Here is a 19,780-nt window from a genome sequence, read left to right on the forward strand (position 1 = left end):
TCCCAGAGACCAGACAGTTCTGGTGCTTGTAGTTTGCCAGTTGCTAATGTGTGGTTGGAAAAGGGTGCAGCAACTCTGTCTGATCAGGATGATACCCTAGCCAGGGCACAAGGAGAGCATGAAGGTGATTTAAGTGTGTTACCTACTGACAGTTTGACAACTTGTAGCAAGAAGGAAAAGATTCCTGAACTTGTTCATGGCCAAGGGAAGGAGACTGCTTCGGACCTGTTATCTAGAAAGTCTGTAGGTGTGCCTAAAAGGGGATTGTGTAGAAATCCGCCTGTGGGGCCTGAAGTGAGTCTAAGTGTAAGTGAGACCCAGAAAGTGGCTGTGGTTGCTCAGGGAAGTGTTCCTGTAGAGCAAGCCCTAGGTGGAGAGGGGAAGGGCAGAATTTCTGTGAGGGGTGAATTGCTGCTTAGAGAAGCTCCTAGGGAAAGGAATCCTCATGGTAGCCTGTGCAAGCAGTTTACTGCAACTGAAGGGTGTAAAAGTGATTTAATCAAGAAAGTTTCAGTTCCTAACAGCCAGAAATTTTCTGTTGTGAATGGATCCACTGACTTTCCTTTTGAGAGATCCAGTGTGGGCAGCTTTAAAAAGGTCTCAGGTGGAGTAGAAGCTGTTAAGGAAGTTGAGCAGCCCTATAACCACCTGGCTGTGTGTGGCCAGCTTGTTGGTGGGGAGACAATGCTGTTGGGACAGGAATGTCTCCATGCTGAATCTGTAAGTGAGCAGTCTGTGCTTCAGGATCTGAGGACAGATTCAGTTACTGGTGTTTCAGAGCAGAACAGTTGTATGGCTAAATGCTTGAGGAGGCAGGGGAGAGCAAGCCAGCTCTCACCCTCAGACTCTTTGGATTTGTGTGGTATCTCTGTAAGTCAAAGTCCAGCCTTGGAATCCATAGCAGCTGAAGAGTTAAAAGCTAGGGTCTGTGTTGATGCGGATTACTTGGCTGGCAGGGAGAAGACAGAATTGCTAATAGCTGTTAGCACAGAGGGCCCACCCCATCAGCCAGTGAATTCCGTTAAGCAAGAGAAATCAGGGTCTCATCCTGCAGGACAAGAAGGAAAGAGAAGACTGAATTTTGCAAAGGGAAGCCACAGGTTAACCCTAAAATGCCCAATCTCCAATGGTATTGAGCCAAGGGTATGGCATGACAAATATGATTGTAAATGGACACTTGCAATGAATTTGTTGTTATTGCTGATGCTAATTTTTGTAACTAATGTGTTGCTATTGCCAAGGACTGTAACAATGTACAATGTGCCTAATCTTTTGGAAAATCCCTTAAACATATTGAAAGGAATACATGAAAACACACTTTATGTTAAAGGGCCTTGCTATACTGATGTTTCACAGTTAATGCATGTAAACAATGTTGGAACTTTTCACAGGGCAAAATACATTCCAGACCTGATGTGCTGTATGAAAGGGGAAACTGAGGCACACTACCATATTGCTTTCATGGCTAAATGCCAAGAGTCCTGTACTATGAACAACATCAATATCTACATTGGTTTAATGTTAATTGGGTTCAAAACATTGGCCAAGGCTGGTATGGATAAAGTAGCTGTTTCCTTTAGCTCTTGGCAAGATCACATGAAACATACAGGAACCATGCTGCAAAAGCTGACCAAGTTATACCTTAAGTTTGTAAAGAGATCCATTCATGTTATTGAACATGACTTTGATAAACCATTTCGGTTATACACTGGTGCGGCCTCTAGCCCAACACTAGCTGTAGTGAGACAGACCCAAGGAAAGGGGGCTCTTGGGATGCAGTCAGCGATGTTTTGTCATCCCTTCCTGCATCAATTTTGCGTTGGGGGTGTGACGTTATTGATATAAATGGGGACCATATAGAACATGGGTTGCAACCAAGGTCCTGTAGTGGCACCAAATCCTAAGTAAAGGGGGTCATATAAGGTGTCTAAGACCAGGTTCCGGGTTGCTGGTTATAATTATGCTGTCTGTATGTCTGTATCATTTTTAGTTGAAGTTATGAATGTTGGCTCTATGCTGTCAGTATTTCAAGTTTGTGCTGTGCTTCTGGGGGAAGCCTCCCAGACAAGCTGGTGTTAGCTCTGCCTAGCCTGTTTGATGGCCCATTAAGGACCATTAAGGACACAATGGACCCATGGAGAGAAGGCAGACACGCCTTGTGACTCAGCAAAGTATGCAGGGACTGGCTCATGTGACTCAAGGCTCCATTTTGCTGTAAAATTCCACAGTGAAGACAAAGGGATTCTTACACCTGGAAAAGTCTATATAAGCCTGATGCTTCATCTCCATCTGGTCTTCAATCCTGCTTCTGACCTCTGGAGGAACTTTGCTACAAACTGAAGCTCTACACCAGGGACTGAGGACCCATCCCAGCGGGGGATGCATTCCAGAGACTTAATCTAAACCTGCAGTTTACTCCAGCACTGCTGCAAGCCTGAACTAAGAACTTTGCCATTACTGTATGTAATTGATTGCATTTAACCAATTCTACCTCTCTTCTCTACCTTTTTCCCTTTGTAAATAAACCTTTAGATTTTAGATTCTAAAGGATTGGCAACAGCGTGATTTGTGGGTAAGATCTGATGTGTATATTGACCTGGGTCTGGGGCTTGGTCCTTTGGGATCGAGGGAACCTTTTTCTTTTATTGGGGTGTTGGTTTTCATAACCTTTTATCCCCAGGACGAGTGCACTGGTGGTGATACTGGAAGACTGGAGTGTCTAAGGAAATTGCTTGTGTGACTTGTGGTTAGCCAGTGGGGTGAGACCAAAGTCCCTTTTGTCTGGCTGGTTTGGTTTGCCTTAGAGGTGGAAAAACCCCAGCCTAGGGCTGTAACTGCCCTGTTTAAGCAATTGGTCCTGATTTGGCACTCTCAGTTGGGTCCCGCCAGAACAGCTCCGTCACACCCTTCTTCCCAGGACCTGCCATATTTGTCCTTCAGCCCTTTCATTAACAGCTTTCCCACTTGGGCTCTCAACAATCCCTTCTTCTTTTTATGAATAAGGAAGATTACACCATCTGAACAGGTAGGGAGAGGAGAGAGACAATTTGCACCCACCTTCTACTATCAGTCCAGCCATTAGACCCTACACAATTGGGCTGATTGGGACCTCTTCATATGCAACTATCCTAGACCTTCTCCTTATTAGCCCTTTCCTGGCTAGGTCATACTCATTAATGAAACAGTTAGGCCCACAGCTAGTTTCTCTGCAGTCTCTCTCTTGACTAAACCCAGGCTGCTCTTATATCTCCCAGCAGGCCTGGTTCTTAATCACATGATCCCCAACACATGACTTCTATACTAATTGCCTTCAGCTGGGGAGGCAGACTAAAGTGCCACAGATGAGGCTGAGTCCAAACCCCACCCTGACCCACCTCACCCCAAAAGGGTCAGCTCAGCCCAGGCCAAGGTGTTTGAGGGATGACTTCCTTCCAGAACAATTATCCTCCTAACTCCCAATACTCAGAGATCAGTTGATACTCAGCTGGAAAAAGAGTTTTTATTCCTTCCAAAACTCCTTTTTTCCCCCTTGTTAATGCTTATTACAGCAACTTTGGTTAGTGTCATGATCAGTGCTGACAGCATCTCCAAACATACAGTGTTGCATTTCTGTTTTAGGGTGAAGCTGTAGTCTTGTATGTTGTTATTTATTGTATCTGATCCGGGGGGAGGTTAATAGGCAGTCGAGTCCTGCCTGTATGTGCTAGAGTTGTTACTTTCAGTGTTCCAGGAATTCCTTTGCTTTGTATAAGTGAGTATTACAATACGCTTATCTATATAAAAGTTGACTCCTTTTCTGGATCCTGCCACGGTTCACTGCTCCAGGCCCATTGGAGGTGCTGGAAGTGGCGCGGGCTGAGGGACATACTGGCCGCTACTTCCATCAGCAGCCATTGGCCTGGAGCAGCAAACCGCAGCCAGAGGGAGCCGCGATCGGCCGGACCTGCGGACGTGGCAGGTAACTGCCAAGGACTTTCCCAAACAAGTGGTGTCCCAAGTTTGGGAAACACTGCTTTACACTGTAGAAACTTTCATAGAATCACAGTGCAACCAACAGTGATGTACAGTTTATATTTGCAAGAAGAAAGCTGAGTACAAACCAGGCTGGTCAGCCATTATGTTAAACATGCAAAGAATGGAAAAGTAAAAATTCTGACAGCATAGAAACAATGTATAATGCAAGGAGTATAAGATTTCCACAGTTGCTTTCACATGCTATTTCTGGTGAAACATGTGTTAATTACTTTAATCCCCCATGTAGTCAAGAGCTAAACAAGAGTCACATTCAAACTAGCAGATCATCAATTCCAGTAGCAGTGGTGGCCAAACGTACTGACCCTCTGAGCCACGTAACACAATCGTCAGTCGTTCGAGAGCCAGGGTTCACCAGCTGGGCCTTGGCGCTTCAGCCCTGTGTGCGATGTGAGGTCTCAGGGTTTCTGCCTCGCAGCAAGCTCACCCCTTGGGGCTGCAGCCCCGAAACCTCCCACCCTGCTGGGCAGAAGTCAGAGTCAATGCATGGGAAGGGCACCGGGGGGGTCATATGCCCACCCAGATTTTTGCCAGGGTTTGCTGGCCCCACTCAGTCACATGATGTCACCAGGGCTCCTCCCTGCATGGCAGCTGATGGAGCCAGCAAGCTGGAAGCTGCAGCCATGGGAGAGGCAGTAGTGAACAGCTGGGAGCTGCAGGGAGAGTGCTGGTTTTGCTGCTTTCTCTCCCTGGAGAGCTAAAGCAGCGGCCCCTCCCTATTATCACCTGGGAGTTGCAGGTGGGGTATGGCAGGTGGAGAATGGGAGTGGGGGCTAGAGTGACCAGACAGCAAGTGTGAAAAATCAGGACAGGGGGTGGGGTGGTAATAGGAGCCTATATAAAAAAAAGATCCAAAAATCGGGACTGTCTCTATAAAATTGGGACATCTGGTCACCCTAGTGGGGGCCTGCATGAGCCGCACTTTACTGTAAAAGAGCTGCAGGTGGCCTCATAGGCCCAGCATACATATGAGTGAATGTTCTAGCAGTGTATTGTTGTACAAAGAAAGTGACATGGTTAACTATGAGCTGGGTTCATTGCTGCGGTCTAGTAAAAGCTGGTCACGTCACTGCATTTACACATCTAACAACAGGCAAGAAAGAAGAGACAGAATTATTTTCTTCCTAAAATAGCATCATAGAGCTTTCCTGTTTTCTTGACTTGAATCTCTCTGAAACCAGCTGCAGCGAGGAGCTTGCTGTGCTCGGTTGGCGTTCGTTCTTTTCCTTCAGCCTGAACCAACACCATCAGAGAGAAGAGCTGGGCTTCTAAAGGCCCAGTTTTGTCTTCATTCAAAAATGTTTCAACCAACAGCACTCCGCCCCCTGGTGGGATAAAGAGATTTAAAAACAAACACATTAATATGTCAGAGAAGGACACTAAAGCTTATTTTCCAACTGCATTTTTAGCTATTTCCATAATCTTAGAGATCCCCTTTATATTAAAAGAAAAATCATGTTATGTTGCTACAGTAGTTAATGAAATAGCAAGAGGGATTCTATGCATCAATAAGCTATTATTTCCTGTACTTCAAAGTAGAGAGTGAAGGGGAACCTATTAGCTGTGATTGAAACATTTATTTACTCCAGCAGAAATGAACCAGAGGTGCGGTTGCTCGGCATCTGTGAAAATCAAGCCCCGTGGGCCAGAGTTTTAAAATAATTTAAAATGCACATTGGCAATTTTCAAAATTTGTATGGGTGCCTATCAACATCATTAGGCACCTGAATAACTTTATAAATGTGGCCTTGCATGTCTAAAGTGTATGCCAAACCTAGAGGCCAACTTTGGATGGACGTATTCATGGAGGTTTTGTCAGATGTCATAATCTTTAATTAAAGATTAATCTTTAATTCTTGGAGACTCCAGGACAATTCTGGAAACTCGGCAATATTACTAAAAGCAAATTTTCAAGTTGGCCATTCTTACTCATGGGGTCTGGATGCAAATCACTAATGTAAAAGGAGAAAGGTTTGCAGTGTATTTTTCTTTACTTAGTCTTTCATTGAAATGGCCCTTTAAAAAAAACCCTGTCCAAACCAAATGATGCATATATGTCTCTATTTTGCAAAGAGGAAAACATACCAGGCTTGCAAGCCTTGTAGATTTTTGTTAGTAGCTGCATACACTTGTCATCTGCCCAGGCATGCAGGATCCTAGCCAAAATGTACAGGTCAGCTTCTGGAATTGGATCTTTAAAAAAATCTCCTGTAACAAAAAAAAAAACAATACAAAAACCAGGCCTGAATAAGCAAACATTTTAAATCTGGAATTGCGAAAAGTACATGCTAGCTCCAGAACTGTTTGAGAGACTTGCTGGGAAGCTACACTTTTCTGGCTTGTCATGCTGAGTATTCACAGCCCACTTAGGGGGCAAATCTCCCAGTATTGAATAATTGGTGATGTGCTCTTTATCCATCCACTTGTATGCCAATTTCATTTCTCTCTCTCTCTCTTTCTCTCCGTTTCCTGTCTGCTTCATTCATATAAACTGTCAGTCACACTTCTCTGCCTTTGCTTTTAGGTCATCCCCCGTCCCCTCCACTATTTCCCCTTCTTCACTGCTCGGGCCCCTTTCTCTCTCCCCTCTCCTGGCTCCCACCCTCCAAAATTGACCATTTATTTCTATTTAAATAGTAAAACTAGATACCTAAAACCAACATACCCCTACACTGGTGTGATGGATGATGCTATATGATTGAGGATAACTATATTTATCATAGCTGGTATCACTATTATACAACTGCAACAAACTTTGTACAAAGTATGTCATGTAAGATAACAATGGAAAAGATACATGCTAACAAATCCTGTTTAAATCTATGTACCATCACTGTATGTGAAGTTATGATATTGGCTATGTATTTGTATCTCAAATATGTTTGTTCTTGGAGTGACACCCTCTAGGATGTTTACATCCAGTCTCGACAGCCCATTGTGGATGGACTATCCAAGTGTGGAAGGGCTATTAGAAAGAATCAGCTTTCCAGATAGCCTCTTCCTTAGAATGCCTCAGATAGCAAGGAGCTGTGATTCAGCAAAACATGTATGGACATGTGGTGGGGACATGTGACCTAAGAATCCACGTTGGCCAGTAACTCTCCATGTACCTGTTCGGTGGGCTTGGTTTGGGACAGTAAATTTCCAGGCACATGGCAGAGGGTATAAATTACAGCTGAGAAAACTCCATCTTGCCTCATTCCTGCTCCAAACTTCTCTGCACTGTAGATTTATAACAAAAGAAGTATTCTAAGCTAGGGACTGAGGCCCTTCCAAGCTTTTGGAAGTTTGCCAGAGAGACTTCTGCAAATCAGCAGACTACATCAAAGCTGCAAACCTGATCTCAGGACTTAGCAATTTTTTTTGTTTTATATAAATATATTATACCTATTTTAGAACTCTCTTCTTTATTTTTAATACATTCTTAGTTAGTTTATTAAATATTGACTGGCAGCTTGATTTTGGTAAAATCTGAAATATTTATTGACCTGGGATCTGTGGCTAATCCTTTGAGATTGAGGAACCTTAATGTACAGGGAATTGGGTCACACTCAGTAACCTCTTACTGTACAAGATCTATTTGTCTGGATTGGGAGCTAGGGGTTGGAATGCCTAAGGGGACTGCATGTTTTGGCTTCTTGTTAAGCAGTGTTGTATGAGAGGAGCTCTTTTGTTACTGGATTGGTGACTCTAATTAAAGAGTAAACCACCTGGCAGTGGGTCACATGTATATTGTAACATTACCCAACAGCATTTATCCCTTCAAATGTAACATGGAGGTCTTTATGGACCTTTGTGACCAGTCACATTGCACTAATCTACACAACCTACTGTTTTCAACAATTTAGCCTGCTTTGGACTGCCCACAATTGTACAGTGAAGCCACATCCTACCTCCCCCCAGAGTGGCACCTGGAAGGGCTAGGAAGGCCACTTCATGGAGGTGTTTTGTTTGTTTGTTTTGGTTTATTTTTTCATTGCTGTTTAATATGGATAATGTTCAAGGACTTGGAATATATTTGCATCCTTGGCACCTAATATCTCAGCTTTTTCAGGTGAGTAAACAAGTTCAAATGGTGTACATTGCTCATGAGATTCTGTTATCATGAAACATGGTCCTTTCAGCACATTTTTCTTTGCAGATGAGCACACACAAAATGAACCACGTTTACCTTCATGGAAAGTGATCCGACGTTCTTCTGGGGGTACAAAACGCTCCTTCGCCACTTGCACTACTTTAGGTAGGTCATAAATTGTGACTGTAGACTTTGGGTACAAAGAAATACATTCCTGGGCCAAACCACCTGCACATCCTTATAGTGAAAATGAAATACAGGGTAAATGCTCAAATATAACAACATTGGTCATTTTTATAATATCTTCCATCTAAGAAACTTAGACTGCAATGAACTCAGATTCATGCCGCCTTGTGAGGTAGGTTAATGTTAGTATCCACTTTTACAGAAGGAGACACTGAAATACAAAAAACATAAGTGATTTGGTCATGGTCTCTCAGCCTCTCTCTCCGGAATAAGACCCAATTCTCTGTTTCCCAGTGATCTAATCACTGGACCATAAAGGGTATTGCTTTAAAACAATGTAGTATGATGCCACTACAGCTGGCTGGAAATTTTCAAAGGAAGAGTGTTTTCTTTCAAAGAAATGGTCATTCTGAATATGGAATTTTGTGCAATATTGACTTTATCTAAATTTTAGATTTCATGATATTTTTATGACTATTTTTAATAAAAAATATAACTAGAAGTATTTTTCACTGAAAGCCTGTATTTTGGTAAAGAGGAAATGGAGATCACCATTTCAATGTTTTCCATCAAATATGAGAATTTAATCAAATAAAATAGAGTCTGTTTTGAACATTAGAAAACAGAAACCTCAATTTTTTGGTGAATATATTCTGAATTTTTTTTCCACCAGCATTAGATTAAACTAAAAGCCAAAGTACAAGTGACTTACTACAACAGATAGTCTCCCCTTAGCTACAATTGATGGACCATTCCTCTATTTTAAAGCTCCCATCTTCAGTCATTAGGAAGGCATGTAGCATAATAATAATACTTAGCCTCTTATATAGTGCTATTAAACTAGATGATCAAGATGGTCCCCACTGGCCTTAAAGTCTATGAGTCTATAGTGCTATTAATATCAAAACACTTTACAAAGGAGGCACATTTTGTTATCTCCATTGTACAGATGAGACAACAGAGGCCCACAGAGGGGAAATGACTTGCCTACGGTCATGCAGCAGGCATGGGGCAGAGAGCTGGTATAGAACACAAGTCTCCTGAGTTCCAGCATAGTCACAATCAGCACAGTCTCTGCAGCAATGCATTAGAACTCTAGGCACCCTTCCCTACAAGCTGGATTTCCAAAGCCCTTGCCTCCTCCCATTAGGTTTACACCAAAGCCAGGTCTTGGTATATAGAAAATGCCACACTGAGCCATGAGCAAAATAACAGAATGGTTAAAAATGTAAAAGAGTCACATCCAGTATTCACCATTCAAAACATTACCATACAGTTAATGTTCAGGATGGGGTTTGTTTGTATTGTAAAAACAAACCCTAGAGGGGGAAAGAAACTGGTGAGGAGCATGAGTTGAGTTAGTTTACATTAAAAGTGGTGAGGAGCATGAGTTGAGTTAGTTTACATTAAAAGGACAGCATATGCCAAGGTTATTTTTCCCATGATATTTAAATTCATGTTTTTCTCACTGTTTACAACAGTGAACTGAAAACTGATCTGGTTTCTCTGCTTCAGCTGCTTTTGCTCCATCCCACAAACACACGGGTTTGCTCCTGCAGAGCTAGTCATTTGCATAAGACTGCGGGCAGTGAGCATTCAACAATGGCCTGCTCCAAAAATCAGTGGAGTCAATGGGACAATTCCCATCAACTATTGTAGGGTTTGGATTCAGACGGAAAAAGGGCACCGAAAGATTTTCTGTATAAGGACTTTGCAAACAGAAAGAAGGATGGGAGGGAAGCAAGTGGTCCAAATTTTGAGCCTACAAAATTCTAGAGTGGCTCTTCAATATCAATTCTATACAAACAGCCACCAAGAACACTTTTAAATCCCTTGTAATAAAAACACTGATTTCAGTCTGAGAAGCACAGAAGAAATCTCAAGACAACCAGTACATTTGTCTTGTAGAGAAGGCAAGAGAGGGGGAAAGGAACTATAAGTTGAGTTCAAGTGACAGGTGGGGTGTGGGACAATCTGGAAAGATTCCATGGCTATAATACATTAAGCTTCAGAATAACTTACTTACTTCCAGCTTGCCTGCCCTACCTTGCCAGTAACCCATATGGCGAACAGTTTTCTGGGATCCCCCAGCTCCCTGGCTCCTCAGCAGCTCCTGTGATGGGGTTGCCACAGAGCAGAGCTCCCTCCAAGAAGCATCTTTCATTTGCGAAACTTTACCCTCACCGGGAACACTTTGGTGTTTCCAAAATGAAATATTGCAGAATTTCTCTTCTGCAAAAATGTTTGAGATTTTGGCTTTTCATCCCAATTTCGGATACAGTTTATTTCTAAAACCTTGAAACTTTTGCACTGTGAGATTCATTTTCCCAGCCAGATCTACTTAAAATGAAATAGTCAGAGGGCAGAACAGAGCATGCTTATGGACACTGGTTCACCCAGGTGCTTAAGCACAGGCCTGTTGGTGTCACTAGGCATAAATCTAGGTAACTTGGGAGGATGGCTCTGGGCCTATGTGAACCAAAGTACCTCTATGTGAAGTGCATTTGTTAGCCTTACTAAACTTTTGTAACCTCTTGTGTTATGTGCTGACTACTGGCAGCTGCAAGGCCGCTTGGCACTAGATGCAGCCAATACTAGATAAGATAGGCGGAAAGCAGATGCTGTAATTAAAGTTATATGCATGAGAAAGTAGCCCCCACGGTGGGAAAAGTACAGATAAACCCTCACAAGGGGTATAAATGCTGGGACCCCGCCTGCGTGCGGGTGTGCAGGATTTGAGATTGCTTTTTCTCCCTTGCACCTTATTTGAGCTCAAATAAACTGGTTTGCTTCTCCACCCTGGTGTGTTAATTAGCGCGATGCACACCGGGCAACGAACCCCACTGTTGCACCCCCATCGGGCCCTTTGGGCCAGCAACAGGCCCATCCTTAAATACACGATAATGCCAATTGAGGCTGAATCAGGGCCATGGGCATGGAAATAACCCAACAAATGTAGTCAAGAAAACCTTGAAATAATAAAACATAACACTGAAAACATCATCATCATCATCATATGTAGCAGATTTTAATACATCACTTGGCTCACGAAAAACACAGAAGTGATTGTGGTGTGTTGTGATTGCAGAATTTTGACATACAAACTGTAGGGCTATATTTGCTGCCATCAAGGAAATACATTGGCAGAGGCTGTTCTAATGCTATGCACAGCTCCAGCGGAAAATTGTCATCAATATTACTCAGAAAATCATAGGTAAGGCCATTGCAAAGAAGAATAAGACACAGCTGAGGCACACTGAATGCCTTTAGAGGCTGAGAAGTGAAAGTGATTAGAACAGATTAGCCAGACTTCATTTCTGCTTTCTGTGTTTTAGAAACATGGAAGAGCAAAACAGCAGGGGAGAAGTACAAATGGAGATTGCCTGGTGCTATAAATCCTGACAGGATTGAAATACAGAGACAATGGTAAAGCTGTTTGGGAGTAAGACGTATGTAGGCAATTCATCAACCTAAAGTTACTGAATGAAGAGAAGAGTAGCCTGGAGGCTGTTCTGGCAGAATTTCTTAAGCGATGGCAGAAGAAAAACCTCCCAAATCAATGAGAAGGAAAATAAGCAGCTATTTAGATCTATGGGGTTCTTTAGACTCAGGAAAACATTCTGCTTTCTAATGCTTTTATCATTTTCAAATGTTTATATAACTTTGCCTCAGAATGTAAAATGCTTCCCTTATGATAGATCCTGGCTATTTAGTCTGTCCTGTTTTTCCATTGCTCACGCAGGTCGTAGAACAAGTGTAGTATTTATCCATAGCTTATCAAAGAAGACAGTTCAAAGTTCTGATGACACTTACCTCCCAGATCATAAATGACAGTGAAAGGTGAAAGGTCAAATGCAGCAATCACATCTCTGCCAGATATACTCCAAAATGCATTTAAAAAATACATGAATTTGATCATCTCTTCTTCTGATCTAGTGATTTGAAAGAACGTTGTTTGTAGTGCAAGTAAATTATGACACATTCATTGATTGCTAGCATCATATAGCTCTTGTTCTTTTAGCTAAAATACTATATTAAACCCTGTTTCTCTGCCAGCATGCACAATCGTCTATTTTGATCACTATCAAAATAAACTTAAATTAGCAGATATGCAAAATATTAAGAATAAATCCACGTTGTTTCACATCCTACATTTTAATGAGACTTACTGTAAATTACACTTATCATCTAGCAGTGATATGATGTTAAGCCTAAGGGTCTCCAGCTGTTTTTCATTTAACAGAATTTTCCATTATACCAAACATTCTACATAGCAAATTGTTCATGATAAGTTGCCAGTAAGAACTTGATGCTTAGATACCAAGGTGACGAGCACCTTACTCTCAACACTGGATGTCATTGAAATGATGGGGTTTTCATGTGAACAGGACTAATCACCATATTTCACAGTCAAAGTGGTAACACAAAATAGAAAAGACATCCACATAAAAGAAAAGCATAAAATTCCCGACACTAAATTATTACCTGTAGAGAGCCCCAAAGATGTCTTCTGATGACATGCCGAATGCTCGCTCATACTGGTTTTTCCCATCTCTTAAAAAAAATATATGTATATATGGGGTATTTGTGCTTTGACACCTTTCTGCTTTGGTGACAACTTTGGCTTATTAAGGTACCCATTTTATTCTACTTATTAAGGTATAAGTGTTACCCTTTGTGTTATTGCTTTGATCAGCGATTTTGAAATGCGGCCACCAACTGCTTTTCGTGCAGCCACGGGGCTGCCTGAAGCAGGTACTTCGGCCCCGGTGTGGCAGGGCTTCATGGGCCCCAGCACTTCGGGACTCACCGCACAGGGGCCCCTGGGGCAGGGGCGGCTCTACAAATTTGGCCGCCCCAAGCAATCATGCCCGGGAGGCGCCCCCGAGCCGCGGGAGCAGCGGACCTGCCGCGGGCATGACTGCGGAGGGTCCGCTGGTCGCGCGGCTCAGCTGGACCTCCCGCAGCTGCGGACGGTTCGCTGATCCGGCGGCTCCGGTGGACCTCCCGCAGGCATGACTGCGGCAGGTCCACCGGCCCAGCGTGCCGCCCCCCTGGGAAAGGGCCGCCCCAGGCGGGTGCTTGCCCCGCTGGGCTCTAGAGCCGCCCCTGCCCTGGGGCAGCCATGCTCCCAACCCACATCCATGGGGAAGCGAGGCTCCCAGGGCAGCAGCAGCCAGATTCCCATCCCCCATCTGGGAGCAGTGGGGTCCCCCAGGGCAGCCGGGTTTCCGGCCCCTGGCCCTCGGGCTATCTGACTCCAGTCCCCGTTCCTGGGACAGCGGGGCTCTCAGGGCAGCAGGGCTTTGGGAGCCCAATGCTTTGGCAGGTGGGGCAGTAGGATCGTTTTGGGGCAGCCTAGGTCCTGGCCCCCATCCCCAAGCGGACCCCCCAAGGATAGCGAGGGCAGCTGGGCTCCCAGTCCCAGGGCACCTGGGATCCCAGTCCAGGGCTCCCAGTGGGACTTCAGGCCCCTGGAGGCCATAGAGCACCTGGCCCACAGGGCGACATAGCCACCATCATGTGTTGGGTGCATCCTGAGGCCCCAAATAAAATTTGGGGGAGGAGAACCCCTGGCTTGATCATTCTGAAAGCTGTCTGTGCCACACCAAAAGATTCAGAAAGAAGATCAGTCATTATTTTATGTTCATTATTGGACACCACTAAGAGGAAGGAAATACAACTGCTCTTTGATGTACCAGAGACAGGGCTCAGATCCTCAGCTGGTGTAAATTGACACAGCTCCATAAAGAGCTGTGCTGACTTGTACCGGCTGAGATTCTGGCCCAATTACACTGACTTCCTTCCTCACTTTCTTCTGCCTTTGGCAACACAGCCAATTAGGATCCCTGCAAGCATCCCTCAGTCACTAGTCATCACCATTTGCCTGGCCGAGAGCTTCCCTCCACAGAAACTATTATCATCATTAAATGTTTCCCTTGGGACACATCAAATAAGCATAGTATAGAATTCTGTTTCTGAATCTGCAGTGAATTCATCCACTGAAGCACTAGCAAATATAAGCTTGTGTAGTAATAGTTCAACATGCTTCCCAAACAATTACCAGTCCATGTTACCCAGGAGGTGTGTGGGTTACATATGTCTTTATTTTCTCCTGTTTTCCCAAAGACAAACCTCTTCCAGAGCAGGTTCACAAATGTAGCAAAGTGCTTTATTGCAATGGGTGTTGGCACATGAGTTTTGTACTAACAACATAAGATTTCATCTCCTTACCTCACAGCATCTGTCAGGTACTGCCAGCAAAAAGAGACGGTTTTGGAGTAGTACATCAAACGATGATACTGAGACTTGGGACTTGATTTTGCAAGATAGAGGTTGGAAAGCTCTGTGTTCCTGTAAAAGGCTAAAGGGAATAAAGGGAAAGGTAAGTTAACATTTACAAACTTGTCATTGTGCAAAGCCTGTTTTACAGCAAAATCTATGTAACAAGAACAAGCTGTAGGAATGCAATCGAAGAAACAAAGAAACTGCAGGAGATTCCCCAGTCTAGATAGACCAGAGATGGGGGAGGATCCAGGCACTCATGCATAGCATACCATATCTACCCATCAGATTCTGAAAGAACTGGAGTGAAGGATTCCAGGATGTAAAAAGCACACCCCAACACCATCACCATCATCATCACCATTTCTTTGTGAAAGTGTATAAGCCATATGCCTGTGGTGACATCACTTTCCACTATACTTTTTAGTGTATGTGCTCAAAAGTATCTTGTTTCAGCAATAACACCTAACATGCCAGTCTTTTTTCACCTGATGAGGAAACCAATAGGGAGAATTAAGTCTCCAGGAAATAATACCACCCATTATCCCTAACTTGAGTAGCTCACACACTTCTGAGGCCATCTACTGCTACTGAATTTCAATATTCTCACTGGCTGATTATGAGAGTCATCTGATAGATGCAAAGTTTTGGGTCTCTTACTATGCTTACAATATGTCTTTCATGGACAGATATATGGGCTGGTATAGAATGTGTTCTCTCTCTTACAGTACAGGCCAACGCCCACTGAACTCAATGAGAGCCAGGTTAGGCTTTAAATCTGTTCTTCAGCTGTGTTGGATGGGAAGACAGCGGTCTGGGCAGTTCCAGGAGAGTCTCTGTGTGTGTTCTACACCCAGGCGGCTGCCACGGAGGTGAAAAGTTCCTCTGAAGCATCCACCTGAACTTCTATTAGCAGGGTGGATGCTGCCTCATTTGTGCTCCTGCAGCTGGCCTGATTGCCATGGAAAGGGTGTAGGTGGCTTCAGAAGAGGCCACAGATTTCTAAAAGCTTGTCTACATGGTGAAATGGACTGGAATAGCTGTTTGGTAAAAACTCCCCAGGTTGACAGCTTAGTTTAATCTAATTTACAAGTGAATCAAGTTAAACTGGAACAAGCCAACTCTTATTCTACTGTGGAATGGCTATAGCACTTTAAATTCCCCCTTCCTTATTCCAAAATAACTTTCCAATATAGAGGTGGCCTAAGAGAAGAGAAGGTATGTGTAAAAAGGCCATTCTTCTTGGATGTAGAGTACTTGTTGCACCTTAGAGACTTAGGGTAGGTCTTCACTTACCTGCCCCGTCGACGCGGTGAGTTCGACTTCTCGGAGTTCGAACTATCGCGTCTGATATAGACGTGATAGTTCGAACTCCAGAAGCGCCGCGGTCGACTCCGGTACTCCACCACCGCAAACGGCGGTGGTGGAGTCGACGGGGGAGCCGCGGACTTCGACCCCGCCGCGTCTGGACGGGTAAGTGGTTTGAATTAGGGTACTTCGAATTCAGCTACGTTATTCACATAGCTGAATTTGCGTACCCTAATTTGAACTCCCTTATAAGTGTGGACCAGGCCTAACAAATTTATTTGAGCATAAGCTTTCGTGGGCTAAAACCCATTTCATTGGATGCCTGCAGTGGAAAATACAGTAGGAAGATATATGTACACAGAGGACATGAAAAAATGAGTGTTGCCATATTAACTAAAACAAGAGTAATCAGTTAAGGTGGGCTATTATCAGCAGGAGGAAAAAAACTTCTGTAGTGATAATCAGGATGGCCCATTTCCAACAGTTGACAAGAAGGTGTGAGTAACAGGAGGAGGAAAATTAACCTGGGGAAATAGTTTTTACTTTGTATAATGACCCATCCACTCTCAGTCTTTTTTCAAGCCTAATTTAATGGTGTCAAGTTTGCAAATTAATTCCAATTCTGCTGTTACTTGATGGAATCTGTTTTTGAAACTTCAAACACTGCTTGATTCCCATGGAAAGACTGATGACAGGGACTCCTGAGAGCTTGATAGCTGGGAGGGTGTGTACGTATGTGTGATCTATGAGGAGCAATCTGAGCGGTTGCAAGTAAGTACAATTGTGAAGAGGTTGGTATGCATGGCGCCTGGCATGAACACTGAATCCATTTGTCATTTACTATTTTAAATCGATCATTTGGAACTGCAGGTTTTTGAAATTATCCAAAGACAATGTTACAAGGTATTTATTGTTCGAAAACCCCACTCACAAGAACATTTGTGTGCGTCCTGTGTTTAATACAAATAATTTTTTTAAAAATACAATGTTCTTGTTTGTTTAAAGCATGCTACTGCTGCATCTGTCAGCAAAATATGTGAGTGGAATTTACAGAAAGATCTACCGATTTTTGCTGCATATGGAATACAACAGATTAGGAAGAGTAGATGTATCTGATACAGTCTTTTCCTGTTCTCTGTGGGCTTTTCTCCTCATTTCTGCCTGCTAAATCGTGTACTGAGAGCACAATTCAGGCTGAAAGCAGAGAACACACAGCAAAGAAGTTTCTTCGTATACATAGGATTTTCATTCAGGGTTACTTTGTCTGAACACATCTCTTTCTAAGCTATCTGTAAATATTTCTAAAGTACACTTCACACTGCATAGCTCCAGACCAGGGCCGCCCAGAGGATTCAGGGGGTCTGAGTTCTTCGGTGGCGGGGAGGCCCCTGCTTCAGCGGTAATTCAGCAGCAGGGGGTCCTTCGGCTCCGGGACCCACCACCGAAGAGCCCCGAAGACCTATGGCGGGAGCCCCCCCCCCCGCCGCCGAATTGCTGCCGAAGACCAGGCACTTCGGCAGTGGGTCCCGGAGTGGAAGGACCCCCTCCCCCCCGCTGCCGAATTGCCACCGAAGACCCGGAGTGGAAGAAGCTCCGGGGCCCCGGGTCCCGCGAGAGTTTTCTGGGGGCCCCGAAGCGAGTGAAGGATCCCCCTCCAGGGAACCTGAAAAACTCTTGTGGGGGCCCCTGCAGGGTCCGGGGCCTGAGGCAAAGTGCCCCACTTGCTCCCCTCCACCACCCGCCCCGAGCGGCCCTGGTCCAGACCTTCAGACAGCATAAACAGGCATAGCTCTGTCAATTTCAATGGAATTCCACCAATTTATAGCAGCTGAGGATCTGACCTCTTGTCTTTAGCTCAAGAAATCTGAAAGTGCACTTTATGTAATAAAGATAATTAATATAAAGATATAAAGACAATTGGCCAAGTTAGCAGGAGAGCTTAAAGAAGTCTAAATTAGTATAACTAATACCGTCTTCTGGCCTCCAGACTATATATTCATTACACATCTTACAACATTCTCTTAGATTCCCTTACAGCTGCTTAGACTCAAATTGCCTTACACATGGGTAATTACTATTGCTTTTGAATTTGGTCCAATGAGTTAAAGAGGTTCTTAGGAGAGGAGAAAAGTGACTTTGCATCTGTTTTACTCTCTTACTCCTACCCAAGTTCAGTTTTTGTAAATCTGCTGCTTTGAGATTTCTCAAATCTCACTGTGTCTCTTCCCTCATTCTGGCAGTTTTGCTTTTAATATTATAACTCAGTCTCGCACATACTATTTAATGAGACCTTAAAACCAACAGTGATTTAATTGTTAGTCTTCTCCCTTCCCGACAACATTACCTCCTTCACTTTTCATTTCAACTTCCAGGAGCTTTAATCCCACGCAGGCATCAAGCAACCGTTCCATTCCACTGACACTGGTGCCCAAACGTTCAGCAATGGCATCTGAAGACAGGGGCCCTTCTGACTCCAGCAATAGATCAAACACCCCCAATTCACAGGCGGTAAACATAATCTGAAAGCAAACGGGGGTGGGGCAGTGGAATAAGAGAAAGTGCTGATGCCCTCTGCTGAGTTTTAATATAATTTCCAGGCATTATTTGTAATCTTACCTTTGAGACTAAAAACCCATTGTTGTATTGAAATAAGATCCGAGGATAGTCAAGGTCTTCTGTGGAGCTCATTTTCCTTCAGCGCTCTGTGAGAGATCCTCTTGCCTTTCTTGTTTAAATAAGCTTTGGTTCTACTAGATACAGATCACACTGGGTAGTTCACTTAATCTGATTGGACTCAGGGGTGTCCCTAGCCTCTTCCCCAGGGGGGTTGGGACTGAGGTGTGTTGTTCTGTCTGTCGGAGAAAAACTTAGTTCTCGCTTTTTCTTTGGGTGCAGCAAAATTAAATATTTTATTATTTTTTTAGTAATTACAATAGAGGGAGGGAGTGCCCTAGGACACAGGGTCGCCCCAGTCCCGGACAGGTCTCTCAACAGGTAAACAATTACAGCAAGCATTTATACCTTTGTTACAGACAATAACAAGCAATAACACAGACAATAATGAGCAACAACTGTATTTTGTTTATACATAAGCCATTTTGCTATTTTATTTTTTTTACTTTTAGGAGATGCGAGTTTACATATTTGGTTATCAGTTGCAAGGTCGTAATAACTTTTTACACAGTTTTTTTTTTTTTGCCTTACACCATCCTCGCTTCTACAAGTTTTACGTTATTAGGGTTACAGTGTGGCCTAACTTTTGCTAACTACTAGCCTGACTTTTGCTAACTGACTGACATGCATTAAGATTCCCTTCAAATTCTTGTTAATTTTTTCCTACTTTCACACTCCCCCCTTTTGTACTTTTAGTACAACAGATATTTTTAAATTTTTATTTGCATTAAAACATGGATTTTATATTTTACATTACATGTTTTAACCTTAGGGGTTTTTATTGGATGTAATAACAATGCATGATTAGCATGGACATGAAAGGTATTACGTTTTTTATAACAACAATAACATAATTTTAAGCTAATTAATAGCAATACAAGCAATAATATTTTTATAGCAATAATATGATGGGGTTGTTATACAGTTTTGGTTACAAAGCACAATACATTACACTTAGTACATAAAGTAAACATTTTATAAGCTGTATGAAAGGCATACTTTTTAACTTTGATATATATTTTGAAACATGAATTTGCCCTTGTATTTTAGAGATTTTTTGAACCTTTGGTAACAATGAAAGCAAACCTTGAAACCATTTAGGTACTAAACTAGTTTAATTAAAGAGTATTTGGAACCTAAGGTTACTTGCAAAATTTTATTTGCAAGCCAGTAAGCAATATGATTGCCTGCCGTGGTAATGAAATTAAAATGTATATTTTG

At 43.2% G+C, this 19,780-nt stretch overlaps 1 protein-coding gene across 1 annotated transcript; it reads right to left on the minus strand.

Annotated features, from left to right (window-relative positions):
- Positions 1–4,431: 4,431 nt before the first annotated feature.
- On the minus strand, positions 4,432–18,574 carry LOC120395795 (acetylserotonin O-methyltransferase-like). Its single transcript, XM_039520513.1, has 8 exons — positions 18,503–18,574; positions 18,231–18,405; positions 14,528–14,657; positions 12,779–12,847; positions 12,107–12,225; positions 8,204–8,344; positions 6,118–6,240; positions 4,432–5,357 (listed from the first exon to the last, which is right to left on the minus strand). The coding sequence occupies exons 1-8, from the start codon at positions 18,572–18,574 to the stop codon at positions 5,146–5,148; spliced, it is 1,041 nt and encodes a 346-aa protein (XP_039376447.1). The 3' UTR covers positions 4,432–5,145.
- Positions 18,575–19,780: the final 1,206 nt, after the last annotated feature.

Source organism: Mauremys reevesii, linkage group 1 (assembly GCF_016161935.1).
Source record: "Mauremys reevesii isolate NIE-2019 linkage group 1, ASM1616193v1, whole genome shotgun sequence".
Classification (NCBI taxonomy): domain Eukaryota; kingdom Metazoa; phylum Chordata; order Testudines; family Geoemydidae; genus Mauremys; species Mauremys reevesii.